At 39.3% G+C, this 23,592-nt stretch overlaps 1 protein-coding gene across 11 annotated transcripts in view; it reads right to left on the reverse strand.

Moving 5' to 3' along the window:
* The window catches only part of FHOD3 (formin homology 2 domain containing 3), a 377,738-nt gene that overhangs the window by 190,759 nt on the left and 163,387 nt on the right, over nt 1-23,592 (reverse strand). For all 11 annotated transcript variants that reach the window (XM_005527828.3, XM_088051905.1, XM_088051887.1 and 8 more), the window contains exon 4: nt 11,889-11,956. In XM_005527828.3, the coding sequence (XP_005527885.2) occupies nt 11,889-11,956 (68 nt within the window). The remainder of the gene's footprint in view (nt 1-11,888; nt 11,957-23,592) is intronic.

The following is a 23,592-nucleotide window of genomic DNA, read 5'->3' on the forward strand; positions in this document are numbered from 1 at the left end:
CAGACCCATTAGCTCACTGACTTGCCAAGTTAGGTGACCTCAAGAGTAAAGGCTACTCTCTAGCAGTGGTTAAGAGGTTCAGGTTTCCAGGAAGAGAGTATTCATTGTTCAGAATATATGGCATGAGCATGACAATGATACCTACAAGTATACGCCACACGCGTGATAACAGCTAGGAGGCAGGGAAATGTTGCCATTTGCTATGGAAATATACTCCTCTGCTAATATTGCAAAGATTTATGGGCTCTTAATCAGCAGGCATTAAGGCACTGATGAGAAAAGCAGCAAAACAGGCAAAGCTCTCTAAGCTTACTGCTAAGCCCCTGCAACCATAAAGATTGTGCAGTGACACAAAGGCTGGCTACTTAAAGTCTTTATGAAAAGATCCCATTGGCCTCATCAGATAACTATATTTTGCTTGTTTATTCACCAACTCAAATTAGATCACGTCTCTTCCTTTTTTTAGGCATCTTGAAGGAAGACAAAACAAGATATTGTATGTCTGTGCAAGAGATGTCTATTTTCATCCAATGTATAATGGAAAAGACACTAAATATACCCAAAGCAGTGACTTTAAAACTTGCTTATATGGTTGACAAAATGAACAAACCATACTTTTTCACCTCCATAACTCAGCCTAGCAACTAAAAAGACCCCACAACCCCTGTGATCATGCAGTCTGTACCATAGACTCCTGTGCCACTGGAAGATAGTGGGGGGTATTGTCTCCTTTCCCATATGCTTGCATCATTTGACATATTTTCTAATGTAGTTTTGCAGGGTCTTACCTGAAGATGGAGACTGAAGACATTTTTCTGAGGAATGGCACTTTGCAAGAACACGCTTCATCTGATGTGCAACTTCCACGTGCAAAGATAAATTGTTTATGTACTGTTTAAGATAAATCTTTCTGAAGCCTGCTGTTTCTGTGGGCCATATGTTTGAAAGTTTTTACCCAAAGCATCATTATTTTTATGCCACAAGAAAGTTGCTTCATTTCCTAATAAGAACTGAGGTTTTGGAACACAAGTTTCTCAAGGGGATTTTTTTTTTTTTTTTAAATCTAACAAGCACTGCTGAAAGCTTCATTCCAAGTATTTGGGGAAACTGGATTAGTAAGTGAATATTCACACTTGGATATGCACATATGTATTTCTTTCTTACGTGGCTAACAGCTGTGCAGAGTACTGTCTTTCCAAGGAATCATAAAACAAAACAAGTTACTTGTCTGTAAGATTTCCACCAAGAAGAATCTAATTTTTATGTTTTGAGCTTCAACCCCCCCTTCCTTTAATAATCTATCCCATTGTTTCTGTGTGCTTAAGCATTCCCATATTTAATTCTATCTTGTACAATTCTCTCCTGTTTCTGTTACAAAGTTAAAGACTGCACATTTTGTAATGTTCATTTCTCTAAATAAGGAAAACCATGAGTTTCCCATGGTTTCCAGGTTCCCCAGACTGTGGTCTCCACATGACACACTATTGAGAAAGCCAGCAATCACATTCCGTACTGACCAAACCTTCCAAAGTGCAAAAGTTGCTGTGATCCAGCCTAAAAATGAGAGCAGCACAGGCAGAGAGAGTACCAGAAACAGACAGGAGAATCTCCTCACTAAGCTTTGCCTATGGGTTTACAAGAGTTTACAAATTCAAACTGAGCTCCCAGTGATTGATGCATTTCACTGTCTGCTAGAGGAAGAGCTTCCCTCTTTGCTCTCTCACTCTACAACATCGCTATTAAGAGATTTAAACTCTGATCATCATGTCAGCTCTGGTTTTATCTGTAGACCAAAAATTATAGCTTCACAAAGATATACTGCATTCACATTTCAACACTGTGATAATTCATCTAGGCAAGAGGTAAGATGAAAATTGCCAATTCACTGGGCAGGCACCATGCATAATAGGAGAACTATACACCTGACTTAAAGAGGAGGATCATCCTCCTCTGCTGCCTGAAATCTTTGGGAACAAGATGCTGGCAGCATATCAATACAGAAAGAATCCTACGGGCAGGAAGGACACAGCTCATTCAGACACTACCTGGCCTGGCTCCTGAGGTAAACATCCCTACTTTTCAAGAGGGAGAGCTAGTGAAATTTTAACTCATTGCTATGTTCATCTATGAAATAATATCATGGCAGAGTGCACTGTCCCCAGTCCCCATTATTATGTCAGAGCAAGGTCTCCTTGGAAAGCCTTCCTCAAATTCCCCTGCCAAGAGCTCACACTGCACAGCAAAGAAAAAGAACTGAAGCAGAAATCCCAAATGATTACACTCAATTTTAAAAAATAAAATATCAAGGAAAAAAATACAGTGATCAATAAAATGACAGCGTGTTTTAGACGTCTGAAAAACAGAAAAGATGGCTGCACTCTTTAGAAGTTAAAGCACATTTTTTCAAACAGCCCTCAACCCCCCTCTTTTTTATTTTTAATCTCCTGCAAAGTCAAGATAGGATCACAAAGTTCAGCTGGTTTTAGGAGGATTAAGGTTTAGGGATTAAGCTTCATTCATTTGGGGATGTAAATTAGTGGCAGAGGGACAGCAGCTGACTGGTGAGGAAAGGGAGGAAGGAGGAGGTAGGTCAAAGAGCAAACCATGCACAACTGCAGGCTTTTGCTGGCATAAATCTCAGATGACAATGTATCTGGCACTCCACCACAAGAAAGTAAAATAAAGGAATACTGCCCAATATACTTCAAATTCTTTCTCTGTTACTGAGTGCATTAATGCAGAATGGTAATATCCAGGTTTCTATTAGCAATAGCATCAATGATGAGTAGGTCCTCATTCCACCCTTACTGTACTTAACAGTTCAAGGAGAATAGAAACAGATCTTTTTTCCTAAGCATTCCTCTGGCAGACCCTCACATATACAAAAAAAAAAAAAAAATCCAACCCCATACTTCGTTCCTAATTTGACTGCCCTGGGCAGCAGTAGCCAAGTGGTAGCACAGACCAGAATACACTTCCATGACCTGAGAGCCTTCATATCCACAGGCTCCCTGTGTAATTTCAAATGCTCATGATTCACCATCCCAGCAGCAATGGAAAATTAACACACAATTCCTCTCAGCTGCCCTTTCAGCTGCCCACCTCTGCAACCTCAGTGACTACATTAGAAATATATCACAACTAAGCCTCCACAATATTTTTAACTATTGCTACCTGCCTTCAGTATGCATCACATCTGCAGAAGTTACCAGCAAAATAATCACTCCCACTGACAAGACTAGAATTATGTAGTAATAAAAGTTATGTCGTGCTCTATTAAAAACAGAAATCCCAAAGCATTTCCATAGTACAGCTTTTTTATTGGCTAAGCGACAGGTTGCATTTTCAGATCAAGATTGGCTTGCAATGTTTGCCATTAGAAAAGCTCAATCTGGCTTGAAAACTGAGTAAACGTAGTCAGGAAGTGATTGAAGGAGCACAGATTGCCAAGATATAATTTATAGTTACTTTCCCACACTTCAAACTATAGTTCTGTCCTCTGGACTCCAAAATTATTGATATAATTAAAATACTAGATTGCCAATCCAGAAGTGCCTGATATTACCTAATTCAATTGTCATTGTTTATTTCAGTCCATTTTAAAAGCCAAGTCATCTATTGCAAACAAATCTGGAAAGAAATCATTCCAAAAACATACACACATGCACATATGCACACACATCCATACAGTACATATATATATACACTGACCATACATAAACTGAAGTCCTAGGAGTGTCTCAAGACTGTGTTGCCATTTCAACCTGAATTATTTATAAAGCTAGAAAACAGCTCTATGTATGGACCAAATGAGCCAGTGTAAGTAAGCAAGTCTTGTACTAAACATGAAACCTCAGCTCTGCTTTGTGTCAGGACACTACTCTTAGAAGATGAACCAAGCACAGATCTGAGAGTCCGTTGCTGTCACAAAGAGTCCGTTTCTCTGGGACATGTATTTCCACTCCCTGATACTTGGTAACCCAGAAACTACCACAAGATAGGTGCTTGGCAGGTTCACTTGCTATCTTCCTTCTGTCAAATTCCCACCAGCACACCTAGAAGAATAGCTCCTTGAGAGCAATTTTGCCCTGGACTGGGATGTCCCAAAACTGCCCCACTGCTAGAAATAAATGAGGTAGAAGCATTTTAGTGGTAAAGGGTCTGCAAGGACCAAGCAGCTGGTTTGTATCTCAGTGGAAGCTCCTTCCCCTTGCTCTACTTGTTGATTGCAAATGCACTTCAGCCACTTTACAGACCTTACCAGCTTTGCCAAGCTTCCATTTCTTTTCCCTCCAAACTTTTCCCTACACTCCTCCATGCTGTGGCTCCACTCCTCATTTCGTTCTGTTCACCAGTCTTTACACCTTCCCAACTCATTTCATGTACATCTGTGTAGAAGCATGGCAATAACATGACACAAAGACATCAGTATTTTTACATTGTTCCCTTTTTTCCTATTCTTTCATCTATTTACATGGAGCAACATTTTACAACAGCATGCATGCAAATTACCATCCCCCCTGACTTTCAGTGAGGCAATATACTTAGCCAGCCTGCAGTGTAAAGTTTGGCTTTTGGTGATAACAACAATGAAAATTGATCCCCAGTTCTGTTGCTGGAGGGAAGGAATGTCATCCAGAGGGACCTTGACAGGATTGAGAGGTAGACCAATGCAAACTTCATGGAGTTCAACAAAGTGACCTGGGTGATGGCAATTCCAGACACATTTACAGGTTGGGCAGAGAAATAATTGAGAGCACCCCTGTGGACAAAACCTGGGGGAAAAAAATGTGGGAGAAACTTGGGTTGATGAAGAACTCAACATGAATGAGCAATGTGGACTGGAATCCCAGAATGCCAGTTGTATCCTGGGCTGCATCCAAAGCAACGTGGCCAGCAGGGCGTGGGAGGGGATTCCACCACCCTGCTCTGGTGAGACCCACCTGGACTGCTGTGCACAGTTCTGGTGTCCCCAACATAAGAACATGGAACTGTTGGAGCAAGTCCAGAGGAGGGACATGAAGTGGATTAGAGGACTGAAGCACCCTTCCTACAAAACCAGGCCAAGAGAGTTGGGGCTGGTCAGCCTGGAAAAGAGAAGGTTTCATAGAGAACCCATAGCAACCTCCCAGTATCTGAAGAGAGCCTACAGAGAAGTTGGAGAAGGATTCTTCATCAGGAACTGTAGTGACAGGACAAGGAGTAATGGGTACAAACTGAAAGAGGGGAAATTTAGGTTAGACCAAGGAGAAAAATCAGCCTACAGTCTTTCATGTTTACATTTCTCTGATAGACAACAAGCCAGTAAAACATGCACATGTATTGGCACCTAACATGTAGGGAAAGCAAATAGAAATTTGCACAACTAAGACAAAAACAAAAATTCCTTCAGTGGATGTAACTGAGAACTCCCCAAAATTACTGGAGTCTTAAGTTAATTAAAGACAAAATTTAGAGAGGAAAGGGTCCTCAGCCTGCATAACAAAATTCCTCCCATGTCACACTTAGGTTCTTTAAGTTTGCTTTCTTCAATTACAAAGATTGAATTATTGTGATCCTGCCTCATCTTCACCACTGTGTTCTTAAAAAAAGTCCTATTTCCCCTTTACTCTGAACATAGTGCTTTCCTTCTTCTGTGACTTTGGTCATTAACTTCACTACTTTTATATAACCTGCCTGATTCCTGCATCTGATGAGGGAGCTGCAGGTAGAAAGCCATCTTACTGTGATGATATAATGTTTACTTCTAGTGATCCTGTTGAAGATAACTTTGTAGATGAGATGATGCCATGTTCACCTGAGAAAAATCCCAGAGTTATCATCAAGTTCTACTGTTGCAAATGTTGGGCTGTCTTTTTGGGTTGTAAAGAACAAGAAACTGAGAGGGAACTGAATTGTGCTTAAGAATTGTGTGAGAATTAAACGGAATTGTTTTAAGAATTGTGCTACAATTCTTAAAACTGGAATAAAAAAGCTGTTTTCCTATTTAACATGTTGAACAATTTGTAAGCACCTTTCTGCTTTCAATATTTAATTATTCAGTTAATAAGGCTCAGATAATTAGAAGAGATTTTTTTTCCATATATAATTTTTTTTATCCCATGTGAGTGCAAGAAGCAAACAATCAAAAATAAGTCACACCTCAGTCTCACATTAAGCTATTCAACCAAATCTTTGGTTGCCTCCCCCCTGTAATGGCATTTAGAGGGAAATGAACAAAGAAAAGTCCTGCCGTACCTATCTTTGTTTACTAAAGTCTATCTCCCTATATACACGCAACCACCAGATAAAAATAGCAGTGAAACAAAAGACATTTTATGCCACTGACTCGATGGGAACATAATTTTATTTTTTGCACCTTTTGTAGACAGCAGATACATCAACACACTGTGTTTGTCCTCCCAGTTAATAGCAGAATTAAAAATTCCTAAGAAAGTCACCTAGAGCAGACCCTACCAGGAGTATTCTTCATGGCAGATAAGCAACAGATCAAACAACATTGAGCATTGTATTACATACCTGAGGAAGCCAAAGTAGACAGGGGCATCATACTAAACAACATTTCCTGTTCCAATTCAAACATTCACAGTAATTCAAGAATGAATACTGGTGGTTTCCCAAGTTTTAGGTTAACTTTATGCTGTAAGAAGTTCACATTTTTTATTCTCATTAAGCACTGTTTAGATATCAGCCTGTAACATTGTCTAGACGTGAAGAAGGCACTCGCTAATGAAACTGAGAAACTCATTTTGATATTTAATGTGTCATATCTATTTTATTTATAATCTCTATATAGTAATGAGAGTTTTTTGTAAAATAGGATTAAATAGATCTGTAAACTACTACATAGAACTCTGGTGAATTTGATTTGGGAAGGAAATGAAGGTTTCTCTTTTTCATGACTTAACCAAGAGCCCTTCCAAGAGGCTCTTAAGGATGAGAGGTGGCAGGCAGCCTCCTCACAAGTGATGACAGCAGCTCCTAAATCAAGTGTCACACAGCTTCAAACCCTACAGAGTCATCAGTCATGCTTGCAGGAGGGGAAGGAGCAGCCTCCTTCCTTGAGATCAATGAGGCAAACACGGAATACTCCTTCTGCACTCCTAAGGATGATTGATGACTCCTTAGCAGCTGAAGTGTGTGACATTTGATTTCACTCACTGATAAGCTTGTGCCTTCCAAACACCTTCTAGTTAATGTTTCCAGGGCCCCCATATAGCTGTTCCTTGCGACATTTTTTAACACAAAGCCCAATTGTTCAATGATTAATGAATTTCTCAACAACAGAGGAAAATTCTGTAAGAGAATTTTGTAACTGTGTCCCTTGATACTCTGATCACAACACAAAAGAGGAATCTAGGCTCCTTAAGAAAACTAATGTGAGATCTCCTGCACCTGTCAAATGATACTTGTAGGCAAAACAATTCTAAAAAATAACTCTTTTTTTCCTGAAGACTTTAAAATATACAGTTGAGGTCTGCCTTTCAGAAAACCTAATCCATACATTGATATTGATTAAAAATATTTTCCAAAACTTTAATAAGCAGATTTCCACAAGGTTATAGATTTCAACAAACTTGAAATATGCTTTATGACTTTCTTATTTTTTCTTACAGCACTATATTCTTATCCAGTTATTTCCTATTTTGAAATGATCTAATCTGCATGATTTGAAACTATGCTTTGTAACTACAAGGTACACTTGCTTATAGGTTATAAAGTGTGACTACTTTATATTACATCCCATTGTATCACAGGCCATGTTAAATAAACTTTTTGAATATCACTTACATCTCACAGCACTATTTACATTTCTTTTTCTGGTTTTGATAATTTTTTTTGCTTTTAAGATTGATATTGAATTAAATGCTTTAAGCAGATGTATTTTTAATTCTCTTCTGAAATGAAGAGTGCTTTTTGAGCCTGATTTCTAAGTGCCATGTTCGGCTGGATTCTGCTCAATGCTTTTGGAAGTTTTAGCACTTTGCACAAAAATAATGATGTTTTGATAAATACAAGAACCAGGCAATTCAGAAGTCTGTCAGAAAATCCATTCAAAAGGGAAGGAATTGTACTGGTTGTCAGTCATATCTTACTCTGTAAGTTTGTTTGTCAAAAGACATACTGATAAACAGAGGAAGAAAACTGCTGTACAGTCCAGAAAAAGATGATGACTGTGGCTCTTTCACTCCTTCAGAATGAGTGACTGGAACAGAATGGCAGTACTGTCAAAGAAAAGTGCTCCACATAACCTTTATCATTTTGCCAACACCAGCCCACCAGAATAAATCAAAGAGAAATTCCAAGTGTGGACTTGCCAAATGAATCTTTCATCTAAATTTTGAAACAAAGACATTGCTCTTGCCAAACAGTGCTAAGCTTTGCTGAGGCCCCACATGGAAACTCAAGAGGTCCAACTATTTGGAATTCAAATTCAATGTAAAACTTGGGCTTATTCCTAATTAATGCAAATGAGAGACTGCACACTACCTTGAAGGTCTTTAAATTAAAAATGATCCTGACATAGAACTGTGCCAAATTGAGTCAGCAATGATGAAATTATAAAAAAATGGTGTTATGAACTGTCCTGGCACTTAAAGTCATGATGAAGTCTCCATAACACTCTGAGAACTTGTTATTATGAAAACACTCTTTTTAAGTCAACATCTTATTTCCAAAATGTTACACTCTCAAGGAATTTAAAATACCCTCTATAATGGCATACAAAATCAGAAAAATATTTTTATGTTGAAAAACACACTTTAAAAAAACTTTTACCATAATGATAAATTTCAAATGCTGACATTCTTTTATGTCATATACAAAACAAAATAAAAAACAAAAGACATTTTGAACAATAATGTTTCATTTATAATATAACCTTATTATATTTACTTGTATTTTTCTTCGTTAAAGAAGTGGAACAGCTTTCCTTTCTAAAACTGATATAAAAATTACCTCACATTCTCTCCCATGTTGCATTATGAGATAAACTAAAATCATACTCTAAGGATGCCCTTAGCAATGCTGCTGCTAAGGGCAGCGAAGCTGGCCGGTAAACCTGGGTTGACAGGGGCTTGTTTTACAATTGAAAGTGTACTACCTCAAATACATGATATATTCTATGAATACTCTCCAGCCTGAGGAACACTTATCAAGTACCCCCAAAGCAAACCTGTAATTTAAGACTATATGTAAATTCTTTTAAGGGTATGTTTGCTGGACAATTAGCCACAGTTGCACAGGAAAGAGCTTCTTTATATAGTAATTCCTAAATTCCTTCCCATACCACATACATTAGATAACAAGAAAGTTAAATTCTTCAAGGAAAATTAAGTCCTGAAACAGTCAGACAGGTTTCACTTAAAACTAAATTCATACACAGATATGGGTTGTGTGCATCCCTTTTCCCTCCTCTCACATTACTCTTCAACACAGTCAACCCCTTAAATTAACTAGCGTAAGTATTTAGACAACATTTTCATTAGAAAACTGATCAGCTGGAAAAGAAATCTTAATGGTGTGCTCTCTGAAAGCACTGAGCACTTGTGCTCAGAAATACCTACTAGACTTCAAAATAACCTATAGGCAAGATGACATTTATGAATATCCAAACTGGGAGAATTCATGATGGAAGGGTGTTGTATCCCAGGAGCTGGTAGGAAATCCTGTTAGTGGGGCGCCCTGGGATGTGACCCCACATTTAAGGAGTAATTCTCCCACGGTCCTTTGTTGTTTTATGTACCCCATTTACATCATCCAAATTACATCATCCCAGTTATGTCACTCCTGGTCCCCAGAATTATGTCATCCCTGTTCTCCACCCCAGTTCCAGAATGTTCCCTGCTCCTGTTTTCCCTATTGGTCCCCATTCCTGTCACTCCACCCCTGAACCCTGCTTGGTTGTTAGCCATGCCTCTGCACAGCCCCTGTGCCCTCTACCCATTGGTCTCAGACCCAATGCGCTGCTCTTCCCGGTCTGTATAAAACCCTGGACCTCCTTTGTTCTCGGTTCTTTGTCCCTGGTTCCCTTGTGTGTGAGATCAATAAACTCCACAGGAATACCATACAAAGAACCCCCTTCGTCATTTGCCGACCCTCAGATACCACCACGGTGCATGAGCTGAGCTACCCCTTTTCCATGGAGACAGAGCTCTCGGGAAGGAAGTGTTTTCGGCAGCTCCTGCCATACCGCCGCAAAAGGGCATGGGAGGTGCAGGATGGGTAGGAAGAGAGGCTTAGCACTGACTGCTAAGTACATGCAAGTTCCCAGATCATCTGTGTAACACATACATGCAGAGAAACACAAATATTTCCCAGAAACAGCTGAGGTGCACAAAAAGAAGAAACCAGAGAAGATGGAAAGACGGAAGATTGGAAACCTGCCTCATGTTCTGTGAGCACACAGTCCACATGCTTGGCAAGCTCACAGGGAAACCCAACTTGAATGCTTGTGACTCTCAAGCAGTGTCCCTCTGGGAATGGGGGACAATGTTTCTTGAAGACACAATGGTTTTCCCAATCTGCACTAATGAGATGACCAGACTGTTTTGAACTGGAAGTCCTTCTTTGTCCAAGAATTTCAAAATTCAGGGACATTTTTCTGACCTAGAACACATCTTCAGCTAACAAGATTTAACATTATATGGTCCACCCTTCACCACTCACTCTTATTGTTTAGAACATTTTAATTCTGGCATTTTCTGAATCCTAAATGCTTAACTTTGAAACCTATAAAAAGGATTATGTGTTTAGAAAATTTGCAATTCTGCAGTCTTGCAGATTTCTTAAATGTTTTTATTCTTCTTAGAATAAATGCCTATTTAAATCAAAGCAAAAATGTTAAACTAAGGGTTTGAAATCTTTGCACCTACCTATTATAGCTAAAAAAAGGGATTGTAGACTGGCATCCTCCATTTGGATCCATTAGTAAAGGAAGAGGAGTGCTTCTCTTATTGTTCTCATTTATATTTACTGAAAATGGAATGTCTCAAATGAATTCCATTTTAGAATCACATTGAGAGTATGCTCTAATTAGCACAGATGGGGTTTTTTTTTCACTTTTCCTGACCTCTTCTCTCCAGCAAGTTTCCTTGCAGTCCTGCAGTTTTTCCAAATCCTTCTCCTTATCCAGTAAAACCAATCTGAAATCCAAGATTTTAATTCAAGCCAATTTCTCATCAACCATACCACTTATCTTTCCCACATGACCCAAAATCCTCCTGATTCCAGATTTCCTCCATAATGAACATTCACATTCAAATCCATACTTTTCCTTAAAATGATCAGTCACTACCATATCCTCCTCAGTTCTATGAAGAATCTTTTCGGCATATCAGTAAATCTTTTCCTCTAAACTCAGTCTAAATTCAAACACATTCAGAGATCTCCCAGTACATTTTGGTTCCTCATCAGAACTGTTGCATGTCTTCCACAAGTCTTTTCAGTTTTTTGTGTGGCTTAAACCCAGACTATCTGTCCATTATCAGGCCAACACTGGGCCATCACCCTAACTCATGGTTTCCCTGGCTCACCTTTTCAAACTCCCCTCCAAGTCTTCCCAATACCAAGCTATACCACTGTCTAAAGAGCAGTCTAAATTTCCACCTAAGAGTTTCAATTTTCTTGTCTCCTCTCCTGGCAGGTGTACACTACTCACTCTGCCATTACACTGTGTCTGGTCCTTCTGACAGACTGAAGGAACATGGGAAGGTTTGCAGATCATAAAAATAGAAGACCCTAAGAAGGAAATGGCTAATTCCAAATTACAAACGAAGTCTTAAAGTTAAGTCTCTCTTGCCAGAAACTTATTCTCTAAATTTAAAAAAGGAAAAAAAAAAATTAAATTCATGTTCAAATTACAGAATAGACAGCTATTATTTGCTTACCTGAAATATTTGTTTCAAGGAAAAAAGTGCCCGTCTCAGCTCCCGTCCATTGGAATTGTAAAGTTTTTCTGGGAAAACAAAATAAGACAACAGAAAAAATATCAGCATAAACAAAACTGTCAACACAGCAAGAATATAGTACAGCTTTTGAAAGGATCACAGCACCCACTTCCCATTGGGCAGACATCTCTTAAAAAAATTAGCTTTTAAAAATATAGATATAGGACTTATTAATTAAATGTGCATGTAAACCAGGATTTAGTTGCCTATAACTTAAGATGGCATCTCCCAGCTAAATTCACAATAGCTTCAACAAGATCAGTGAGAAACAATTCTTTCTGGAGTTTTTGAAAATGCTTAGAAATCCTGTTCTTTCTGTATTAAGGTAAATTTAGGGTTTATTGAAAGTACCAGATTAATCTCAAAAGACTCGGCTGAGACCACTCTTTGCCTTTGTTATCAAAGCTAGAGCCACTGAATCCCATCCTTGACTGCCTTCCCTCTAGACATTCTTTTCTCATGTTCTCATCTTTCTATTGTTAAATCCTTTCTGCAATAGCAATGAGCGTTAATACCAGAAATAGTCGGACAGTCTGTTCTTAGCATAATTCAAAACAGTGTTTTATTCTCCTGAAAACTAATCTTGGCCTTTTTCTAAATGAAGCAGAAGCCTTCTTTTCATCATCCAATACTGAAATGTATTACTTCATTTATTCCCATACTAGCACATTCTCACAGAAATAGTTTAAAGACAAAAGCAACTCTGCTATCTTTCTGGACCCTGCTGTTTGTGACTTTGAAAGAAGTCTTGGACTGTTCATCTCAAGTCTGTTGTTGCAAATTTGTGACTGTGCAGGGATAGAGCAGAAGGTGAGCTCTTCAAATCTTCCTGGTCTACTATGCTTAGTGTGTCTGATAGAAAGAGACTTTATGCAACTTCTACAATCCTAGATTTAATCCCATAGATGCAATCTAAGGGCAATGACAAAGGAAAATGAAATCTTCACGGTCACCTCAGATGACACACTTTGCCTCGCCCACAAATCATCATGGAAGCACCCTCTCTGCAATGGACAGTGGCCAGCAGGTCCTGAGATCAAAGCTGGAATGCCCATATATAATAATAAGAATAACAATAAGAATATTCTTATGAAAAAAAAAAATATAAAACCCAGCATTATATTTATTACTTTCCTTTGTCTCTTTCTCTTTTAATTACCAATTTACACTACAAAACCAAATTAAATTTTATTTCCCTCTGTCAGGAAGTTGCAAAAAAGGGACTAGCGTTTGAGGATTCAATGCCTTTATAACTCAGTGATCATTTTTTACTTCAATCAAGGAAGGAGAGGTTTAATTTTAGAAAAAAAGCTTCTTATTCCACACAGTCGTCTTCAACCAAAGGAAAAACATGAAGCAAAATGTCAGCAGAACTAACACTATTTTTTTTAACTTTGAAAGTAGTTTTGTTCATCCCTAATTGCCTCTGATTTCAAAGGCAGAATGTACAGAACTGGCAAAACTATTGTTGTTATAAGTTGTCTCCTTTCTTGCACTTTTTATAGATTCTTGACAAAACATTGGAGGAACAGTTTTCACTTCAGGCCATAAACTCAGAGGCACACTTTAATTACTCTCACTTAAAAACGCACTGGCATGTGGGACCACATTTCTTGGCAGGATAAAGAATAATTTTGTCAGGAAAGCCTAAAGAATAATAAAGATCTTCTAAGACCCAGTCTGTCAACTTTACATGCCACATTACACAAAATATTCCTTTTTGAAAGTTACCTCCATCTGGCATTTGTTATTACTAATTTCCCTCTATTCATAATTCACCAGCATCATTATGAGCAGAATGTCTCCAAACAAGGCAGTGCATTATCATCTTAATTAAGAGAGGCACCACTTCTTAAAGTTCTGGCAACTTTGTACATAAATATCAATGTTCTAACAAATGCCATCTGTTGGTCTTAAGCAGAAATTATCATCCCAGCCTGGGGTGAAGTCCTGACAAACCATTGTTAAGATACCATAACACTGGTTGTTTCACTGGTGCGTGAAGGTTTTTGGTACATCTCAGAGGAACAATGCTGAACATTTTTTCTCCTCAGTCTTTTCACAGAGCATAACCTCATCCTTGGCAGTCAGCACAAACAATGCTCTCCCTGCTCGTCTGTAGCAAAGAGGATAGAAGTTACTGACTGCAGCTCAAAAAGGGGGTCTAGAGCTAAGAATCAACAACTACTGCAAGTATCAAGTTTGACAACAGTTGTGACACGTGTCACAAATGTTTGAGGTAGGTTGAAAATCCATCTGAGGAGTGACAGTCCAGGTAAGTAATCTCATTTCTGACATCTTCTACCAGAGACAATGTACACTTGCAGGTACCTCTTCATGCAGAGCTGATCTTGTTCAATCAGCTCAAAGATACAAGTCCACAGCATCTTCACCTGTTACTCTTACACACGGGCAACACACTCTCTGCACAAGCCCCGACACACACTTCTCACAGTGCTGGCAGCCACCAGAAACATTCACTGACCAGAACCCAAGGAGGAAAGTGAGGTGGCCATGCCACATCAGAAGATGTTTTGGCTTAGAAAACCTCAGTCCAGGGTGAATCTCACCCAGGGCTGGAAAGCCTGTGTAAGCTGAGGTACTTCACGGGCCTTTAAGAAGCTTGTACTTTTATTGTGTGTGCTGTTTTTCAGATTATAGCTGGGGGACACTTGCTAAGATGCTCTCAAGGCCTTAGAGAATTCCTACTTCTTAGCAGTAACTTTAGCACCCCAGGGATCTCAGGCTCATCCTGAAAGCTCTAGACTGCAACTGAGGCTACAAAAATGCATCAGCAGAAACTGAAAGGCAAAAATCAGTTCTGAGCTCCTTTCCTATGGTAGAAAAACAAAATAAAAAAAATTAAATAAAAGAGAGAGAGAGAGAGAGAGAAAGGAAAGCCACATTTGCTTAGAATATTTTCACACTGCAGATGATTCAGAAACTAGATAGCAAATGCTATTTGCTATCTATTATTGCTTGTTCTAAATAAGCAGTTTAAAGTCTTGCCTTCTGAAGCAGAGTGAGAAATAACTTTCCGTGTTAAAAAGCAGAGAGATGCCTAATTCCCATAGTACCTCCCTGGGAAAGTTGTCTGTGACTGAAATAAATGATGGCTACAGCTTTGAAACAGGAGTCTAGCCTGCTACTATCACTAAACCCAGAAAATTCTTGAGGTGCTCCAAAGACAGTCCAAAAGACTCACTGCTTTGCTAAAAGGTGTCAGATAAGCTTGAATACGTACACCAACTGCTTTACGCCAGAAAACAAACCTCTGAATTTCAAGCAGGAACATGAGCTGCTACACCTCTCCCTGAAACTTCTCTGGCCCTTTGATAAAATACATTTCCTGTCCTTTGCCAGGCCAAGTGCAGGCTGGAGACATTCTACATTCATATACTTCAAGGTAAAATAAAGCAGGTCAGTGAGTTCATAGGTCAGGGAGTTTGTGGTATCTCACACATTGACTTCATCTACCTATTGATGATGGTGGCTTTGACAGCCATGTCTTGATAAGTGATGCTTTTGCAGCCACTTTTACTACTTTTCTTCAAGAAATGAAGAGCTGCATCCATGGCTGTGAAATAGTTTTAATTGCATATACACAGGTGACAGAAAAGTCTCCTTGTGGTTCTCTCTGACGTTAACTAACACTAGAGGGCACTGCTTATTTTCTTATTTTATGAAAGAAAAGGCACTGTCAGTCCACGGGCTCCTCACTGCTAAAACAGTGTTTGCGATGCAGTTGGTACTCCATTAACCTTGAAACCCTGTTTTTAATCTGTAGGTTGAAAGATAGCCTATAAAATTGAAAAGCATCGGCACTGCCAATCTCAAACATTCAAAATCAGAGTCAACTCTTTTGAAACTGATAGAAAACCAAGTACTAGTATGGGCCTGAGTTTCATTTATTTTTCTGCACGAACCAAGAGTCACGTTTATTAAATTATTCTTCACATGATAGCAGGAAGGTATATATACTTGAAAGACAGAGAGATTCCCTTAGCTCAGCATTTGTTTCTAAAGGCAGAGAATCATAGATAACCAGGCTTGTGGTAGAGATAGACAGGTGTGACGAGTAGCAACCTACAAGTGGCTATTTTCCTGCAACAGCAGAACTTTGAATAAAAGAAGTCTATATTCTCTAAATGAAAAATATTATTTATTACTCTGTATTTTTGCTTGTTTTTACTTTTGTGAAAAACAACTCAGGCTAAGTGAAAAGGGATCCCTTTAGGTGAATTTGGTACAAATGTAGCAGTGGAGGGAAGGCAGTTTGGTTTGAAATCAACATCTTTCCAGAAAGGAAGAGAAGTTTTTAAAGATATTTTATCAGACAACTTGCAACTTTCAAACAGATTTTATCTTTTCAAAGATAATTGTCAGAGGCTAAACTTCATTGGGTTTTCACCTCTTCTGACCACATGGGAAAAGGGACTTTTTAAAGAAAATAATAATTTGTTGTTATAGTCTTAATTAAAGTACTGATTTTTCTTCTGCCTTCTATGGGAAAAAAAAAAAAAAAAAGAATAAAGAGTGTTTTCAATCCACAGTAATAAAAGAAAAAGTGGAACTGGCTGAACATTGTTTGGTTCAGTCCCACGTGTTACACCTGACCTCTGACCGACAGGGTACCATCCTCCTCCCTTCCTCTTCCATCACACCCATTGAATTAGTCCCTGGGATATAGTAATTTATACAGCATCAGCCTTTTGAGCTGTTGGCAAAGGCTTGTGAACATCTGGCTGAGCAGAAATGGGAGTTGCTCTGCTTCACTTGCTGCTGCCTGAATGACCTCCATGTCTCCCATCCATGCCTCTTTTCTTTAAACTATAATTTCAAGATGAAGCTCCTTTCCTTACAAAAACATAAAAGGGAGATTAACTCCACACTTGATTACATTAGCAGGATACCTGGTGCAGATCCACTTAAATGACATTTGAAACATTTCCTGCCATTCATTTTTATCTTTCATGGGACATAAGTAGCAATACTCTCTGGCCACTTGCAAATTAGCCAGTACTTAGAAATGAAAAAAATTAATTCCTCTCCCTGCAACAAGGAATAAAATAGTATTTTAAATGCTTACTAGGAAGAAGTATTAGTGGTAAAATTAAAAGGCTTTAAAAATTTAAATGAACTGCCTACCTTTCCAGCAGCACTGATGAGAAAGAAAAGTTGAAAGAACAAGGAAAAGTGTTTAAAATGGTAAGGAATTCTGGCATTCATTATTTCTGTGAATGCCCATGACATACTTCTAAATTTATTACTGCACTATTGCAATTTTAAATGCTTATTATTTTATCTGAATGAATGTATACAATTGTAAAATTAAAAATCTGAGCAATACAGCAAGAAGTCAGGCAAATGGGTCCTCTCCTGTGAATAGGCATCAGGAACCAGCCTGGGAGGCTTCACTTGAGTAGGCCCACGGGTACATGTAGTGCTGCAGATCTATAAAACAACTGTATATAAAACTAATTAGCCTAGTGTGCCAGTCTTTCACTGTATGTCAAACAAATTAAAGCAGTTCTCTAAGAAAAGACCTGGTCCTGTGCCAAGAATAGGCTCTTTTCTTCTTTTCTTAGTTTTGCTTTTGTCCACGAAAGTTAGTCATAAATGTGTTGGCCAGACACCCTCTCCTTTTCTTCCCAGACCCCCTAGAAAATGCACGAAGAAGGGATTCATCCACAGGCATATTGCCCACTATTACATTAACACAATTGCTGCTTCTGCTGTGAGATTACTTTGGTTTGCATGTTACAAATTTCCTTTTTTTGCCATCTGAATCTGATGTTATTTTGTCTGGATAAACAGTTATGCATTAATTAGTGGAGCATGTCACATGTGAACTCGAGCTACATATTCTCCCACTGATCCAGGGATAAATGATTAGCACTTAGCACAGGCAAGGAGCTTTCTCACAATAAAGGACCTTCGGCCAAGCAAGTGGCTACATACAAATTTCGGGAAGCTGAGCCCACATCACTGTCAGCAAGGACTGCTTTGGAGGAATGTGCAGGCTGCCTCCAAGGAATGCTGCCCCAGCTCCCCGGCAGAGAAAAAAACCTCCCTACTCTCCTTTTCATTGAGACACACAGCAGCTGCTCAGCTAATTATCTGGGACAGTGGGTCCCCTCAGCGAGCAGGGTCCTTTGCCCCCACTGGGAGAGGGGGATCCTTTGTTGGGAAAGGATCCTATTACGCCTGCATATGAGAAGAGCTCAGCTTCATGCCTGCATCCTTATTCCCTTTCTCTGTAAAGGACCTGCAGGTGGGGAATGGGAGGAGGGAAAGACAAAACAGTCTTGGACACCGTTTCCTATCCCATACCCTAAAGCCATGCTGGCAGAGGCTCAAAGTAAAGAGTGCAAAGAGCCACCTGCAAACCCCAGGGAGCCTGTGGGTTTGGACTGACAAGCAGGGAGAACTCCAGGACAGGATCTCCCCTGGGAATGAAAAATACCCAGTTCGGCCAGCACTTCAGAGTAATTCTAAACACTCACGGCATGGGATTTTCTTCCTCTTTGAGAGCAGAAGTCTGCTTTCCTGACACTGCAAAAAGTACCCAGCAGAAACAGTCCCTGGATTTCCACAGGGAGAGTACGCATGACAAAACCCCCGCTCCGGGAAGATGGGTTGGAGGTAATCTTTTTTGAATATTTCTCTGAAATGCCAAATGTCTTAACTTCTATCACAAGGGAATTAACATAAAACTGTCAGCACAAGAATGATTATATGTTTAAATCCACTGAAAAAAAGTATCTACTCCTGCAGGTGCAAATGTCCTCCCTCACTTCTTGCTCCTGTGTTTCTAAGAGATATGAAATGAGACTCCATCAACTGTGGGAAATGAGTAATATGTAAGCAAAGTCCAGAGGATCAAGAAGAAAAATGATGACCCTGAGGATGAGGAATCAGAGATATGCAACACAGTCCTTTTCATTCTGAGCACATCATTCCTGAGTATCCTGGTGATTCCCCTACTCCTGGTTCTAGGTGTTAGTCAGTGTTGGAGGTTCAGCATAAACTACAGTAACATCTAAATAATTCCATGAGATTTAAAAGAAGGAGGTTTTTATGCAGCTATCTGGTACAAGGGACTTTCCAGTCTTTATCGTACTCCACTGTCATGGTTTAACTCCAGCTGGCAGCCAAGCTCTAGGCAGCCACTCGCTCACTCTCCCACGAGTGGGATGAGGGAGAGAATGGAAAGTGTAACAGTGAGAAAACCTGTGGGTGAGATAAAGACGGTTTAATAGTAAAAGAAAAAGCCGCCCACATGAGCAAAGCCAAACAATGAATTCATTTACCACTTCTGATGGGCAGGCAGGTGTTCAGCCACGTCCAGGAAAGCAGGGCTCCATCATGCCTAATAGTGACTTGGGAAGACAAACACCTTAATGCCCAATGTTCCCCCCTTCCTCCTTCTTTCTCCAGCTTTATAGGCTGAGCATGACACCATATGACATGGAATGTCCCTTTTTAGTATGCTGGGGTCAGTTCTTGTGTACCCCCAGCCCTTGCTGATAGGTTGGTACAAGAAGCAGAGAAGACCTTGACTCTGTGTAAGTGCTTCTCAGCAGTAACAAACACATCTCTGGACTACCAACAGTGTCCTCAGCAGATATCAAAAACAGTCCAAAAGTCTGTCCCAAACTAGGTACTATGAAGAAAATTAACTCTACCTCAGCCAAAATCCCTCTGGCAGTGTAACAAGACTATAGTGATCTCTTCTCAACCATTTCTACCAAACTTCTGTATATTCTGCTTGGTTTCAAGCAAACCACATGTAATGGATAAACCATTAGCCAGTTTCCCCTTTAAAGAGCTCTAAATTACTATCCTTTTACTTCTGTAGATCCATCCACATGCAAATAGGAGGAACATCTGTCATGCTATCAGCACACATTATGACAAACAAATGCCAATGATTTACAGTAAAGGGAGATGTTAAAACACAGCAAGTGTTTACATAGTTAAGTGCAAAAGGAAACCTTAGTCTTCATCTGCTGGATCCAGGCATTTACATCTGGAAGTGGAAGATGGGGTTCTCTCTGTATGCTGCACTGCATTATGTTAAGATCCTAAAATCTGATGGTGTCAAAACTCCTTCTTACTATTTCCATTTCTAAATGAGCGTATTAAGGCCCTGCTTGCTCATAAGCAAAAGAAAGGACATATAAGGTGATATGGGCTGAGACCAGGGTGAAGCTGCCTAACAAAAACTAACTTTTTCTTAGTTTTCTTCTAACTTTTCTTCTTAGTTTTATATGTCTCTGCTCACTACTGTTTTCCCAATTCTTTACTGCAGAAACCTGTGTCAGTTGTCTTTGCTGCTGTGGAAAAAAGGACATAAGCAATAATAAAGCCCAACAGCAGGAAAGCACAACAGCAGGTTCTACCTAATGTATGAAGTAAAAATCAGAGTGGGACATTAAAACTCAGTGTCAACAAGGAATCAACTAAACCGAAAGCAACAGCAACAATCCCAAGAAACTTGAATAGTTCACAAATTTCCATGATTAAAACCCCCAGGCTTTTAAAATTAGTTTTATCTGGAGAGAAAAAGAAAATGCATGGGGTGTTCATTGCCAAAAGGTATTTTTTAGAATTGGCCTTCAGGGTCTGGCTAGGGAAAATATTGCAGGCCAGTACCACAAAAAGCTTTCCTGCCCTCTATGAGCCAAAACTGTGACTGGAACAGCAAGTCATCTCTGAATCCACTTCCCATCTGATTATCACCACAGTTTCTATTTCCAGTTCAAACTACTTCTCTCATGTATCCTTCCTGATTTTGTAAGCTAGAATACAGAATTCCTCTTTACAGTCACAGTTACATCTCCCAGTGAGTCTGATGCCTACTGATAGCTTTGAACCCATGGGGACAACTAAGTAGGTCTATGCACCTAGAACAAACTGCTCAGTCATCTCTGTCTTCCTTCCTTCCTTCCTTGAAATAAAAAGCCATATTCAAAAGTTACAGCCTTCCTAACATATTAACAAAATAAAGAGCCTCTGCCTCTCCAGCCTACTTATTGCAGCTATGGAACAGGCACCATAGTGTACTTCCCTACAATGATTTATTTATATAGGTCCTCTCCACTTGAATGTAAAAGGCACTAATATGCTCTTTAGTTCTGAAGTGCAGGAAACAGTACTTTGGGTTGACAACTTCAAAGGAGGGCACTTCTGCATGTCCAAAAAATGCTATGACTGCTCCTCTGTAAAAGTCAAAGGGTTACAAAAGGGAAAAGGCTGTGTAAGAAGGTCAAATATTATGGCATCGTATCAGAGCAAGTGGTGATGGAAAAGTCTTGAGAGGTCATCTTATTCATCCCCCTGCGAATGCAGAATTGTTCCCTGGAGAGTAATAGAGCAGGAAAGTAGTTGTTATGGTAAAATATAGGTTATATAATTCAAGAGAATGGGGCTGGGGAAAATTGCTAGAAAAGAAAATAATATAGAAGAACTTACTGCTTCTTTAGAGATTACTGTAGCAAAACTGAGGCTAAACCATAATTTTAAAAATTATGTGGAGACCAGCCTTTAATGTTTGTTTCAGTTTACAACTCAGTCTCTCAGTTGCTGACCTGTGTGCTTGTGCTTGAACAAACACATTAGTCAGTGCCTCCTGGATTAGAAATACTTAATAAGAACATGCTAGTCATGATTTGAGTTTTCTGGTTTTAGTCTATTTTAAACACAATGCCAACATGTTGCTCTGTTCAATCAGTATTAGTAAATAAAGAGCAATAAGAAAATTATAGCAACCCATCACCAAAAAAAGACAAAAAATTTTGGCACATCCTCACTATTCCTTGAATTATGGGTGCCTTATCTGTGCTGACAGCTTGGCAGAAGGCAAAACGTCTGAGCACAAAGACATCACAGCTTTGTGCCAATAACCTGAATAAGCTCCTGAGCTTAAAGCTCATATCAAGTTTTTCTGCTGCATAATACATGACAAAATATGTCAGATGCTATCTCCAAGACCAAGTTGTTGCAGTGATCCTAAGTCCAGCCTCAACAAGTGCATCAGAACTTAACTCGTCCTTTCACTTCAGATGCAGCCTCCTAATTAACTGCATGCTTTGAAGCATCAATTTGTTCAAAATTTTGGAAAGCAAGGATGAAACCATTCATCTGATAGTAAGGCAACAGACAAAAGAGGAGCAGCAGCAGAGTTGACGTTGAAAACCTGATAAAGCTTCTTCTCCTCATATTGCTTCTAGCAATTAAATTGGTGAGTGCATTTTTAAATACCTTGCCTATGTGCATGTGAGACTTCCCAGACTCATAGCCATGCTTCTGGAGACAACTGGTTCCAACACAGTGCAAGGGGTTTTTTTGACCATTTGAAGTGGCCAAGACCAAGAATCCACCACAAAAGCCCCACACACAAAAACCAGATGTGCCTGTGATTGCAACACTCTTTCAGTATTAAGGATTAGTATTTAATTGTACTTCAGCAACCCCCATAAACATCATCCACACAATCACTAAGATCCCTTCTGGAAAGCTTCTTGAGGTGGCACCTGAATCCATCTGTAGGATTTTTTTATCCCAAAATTAATTTAAGAAGAGAATAAACAAAGAATTCTAATGTAAATGCCATAGCATCTTCAGGATACTTATTTCAAATTTTCATTACATTTAGTGATGATAATATTGATTTCTAAAACAATTTTTTTGTAATTTATATTCAATATACAGGCCTCCTCAGTCTGAAACTCTTGCAATATCTCAATATAACAGCCTCTTCCTCATGTTAAGAACTTTACGTGTAGCTCATCTTTTCTATACTTTCCCATTCCTGTGTATATCCTCTAATAAATTCACATCTTTAAATGTGTAAACCCGGACACAGCAATACAATAAGGCTTTACTGATTTTTGAGTATAGAGGAAAAAGAGCATTTCAACAGACAAAGATTTGGTTTTGCTTTAGCATTACAGTCACACAACAAAGAACAATCCCTTAAGTAATCGTCTCATAGTTCCTAGCAGACGTGATCTCAGTCAAAAACAATAAGCTCGTTAACCAGCTTTAGTCTAATAACTTAAACTGCCTTTTCCCATGTGTCTTAATGCATTTTAGAGTTTTTTGGAAGGATGCTTCTTTAGAATACTTGAAGGATATAGTTAAATTAACAGAAATTAAATTTACAGAGATGGATTTTCAACAGAGGGAGAATGAAGAAATATCAGATGTGCAGAAGGAAAGACTGCAGCACAAATACTTTCAGCAGATGTCGAAGTAATTCAGGGTCAGCAAGTTTCCCATCATTCTAGAATTGCTGGGACATATGAAAAACGCACCATTTTGGCAACTGAATAGCAAACCCCACAAATAAACTGGAACAGAACCACTGAGATCTCAGGCTAAATCCATGCCAATGCATGACTCTCATGATGCAGATGCCAGGTCAAACACATGGCCAGTCCTCCTGCAGTAGGCTGGGGAGGCTTGGAGATCCCTGTATTTGCTGGATGACTCACTTCCCAGCATTCCCACTGTTGCTGCACCCTGTGTGCCTTCTCCATCTCCTGGGTCACACTGGCACACGGAGTGGGGGGTGGTGAAGGTGGCTGGCACATCAATGCTGTCCCATGTCTTACAGCAGGAGGGACAAGAACAGGCA

This window comes from Pseudopodoces humilis, chromosome 1, assembly GCF_049639895.1.
Source record: "Pseudopodoces humilis isolate 2021_Gansu_Grassland_sample_001 chromosome 1, ASM4963989v1, whole genome shotgun sequence".
NCBI classification, from domain to species: domain Eukaryota; kingdom Metazoa; phylum Chordata; class Aves; order Passeriformes; family Paridae; genus Pseudopodoces; species Pseudopodoces humilis.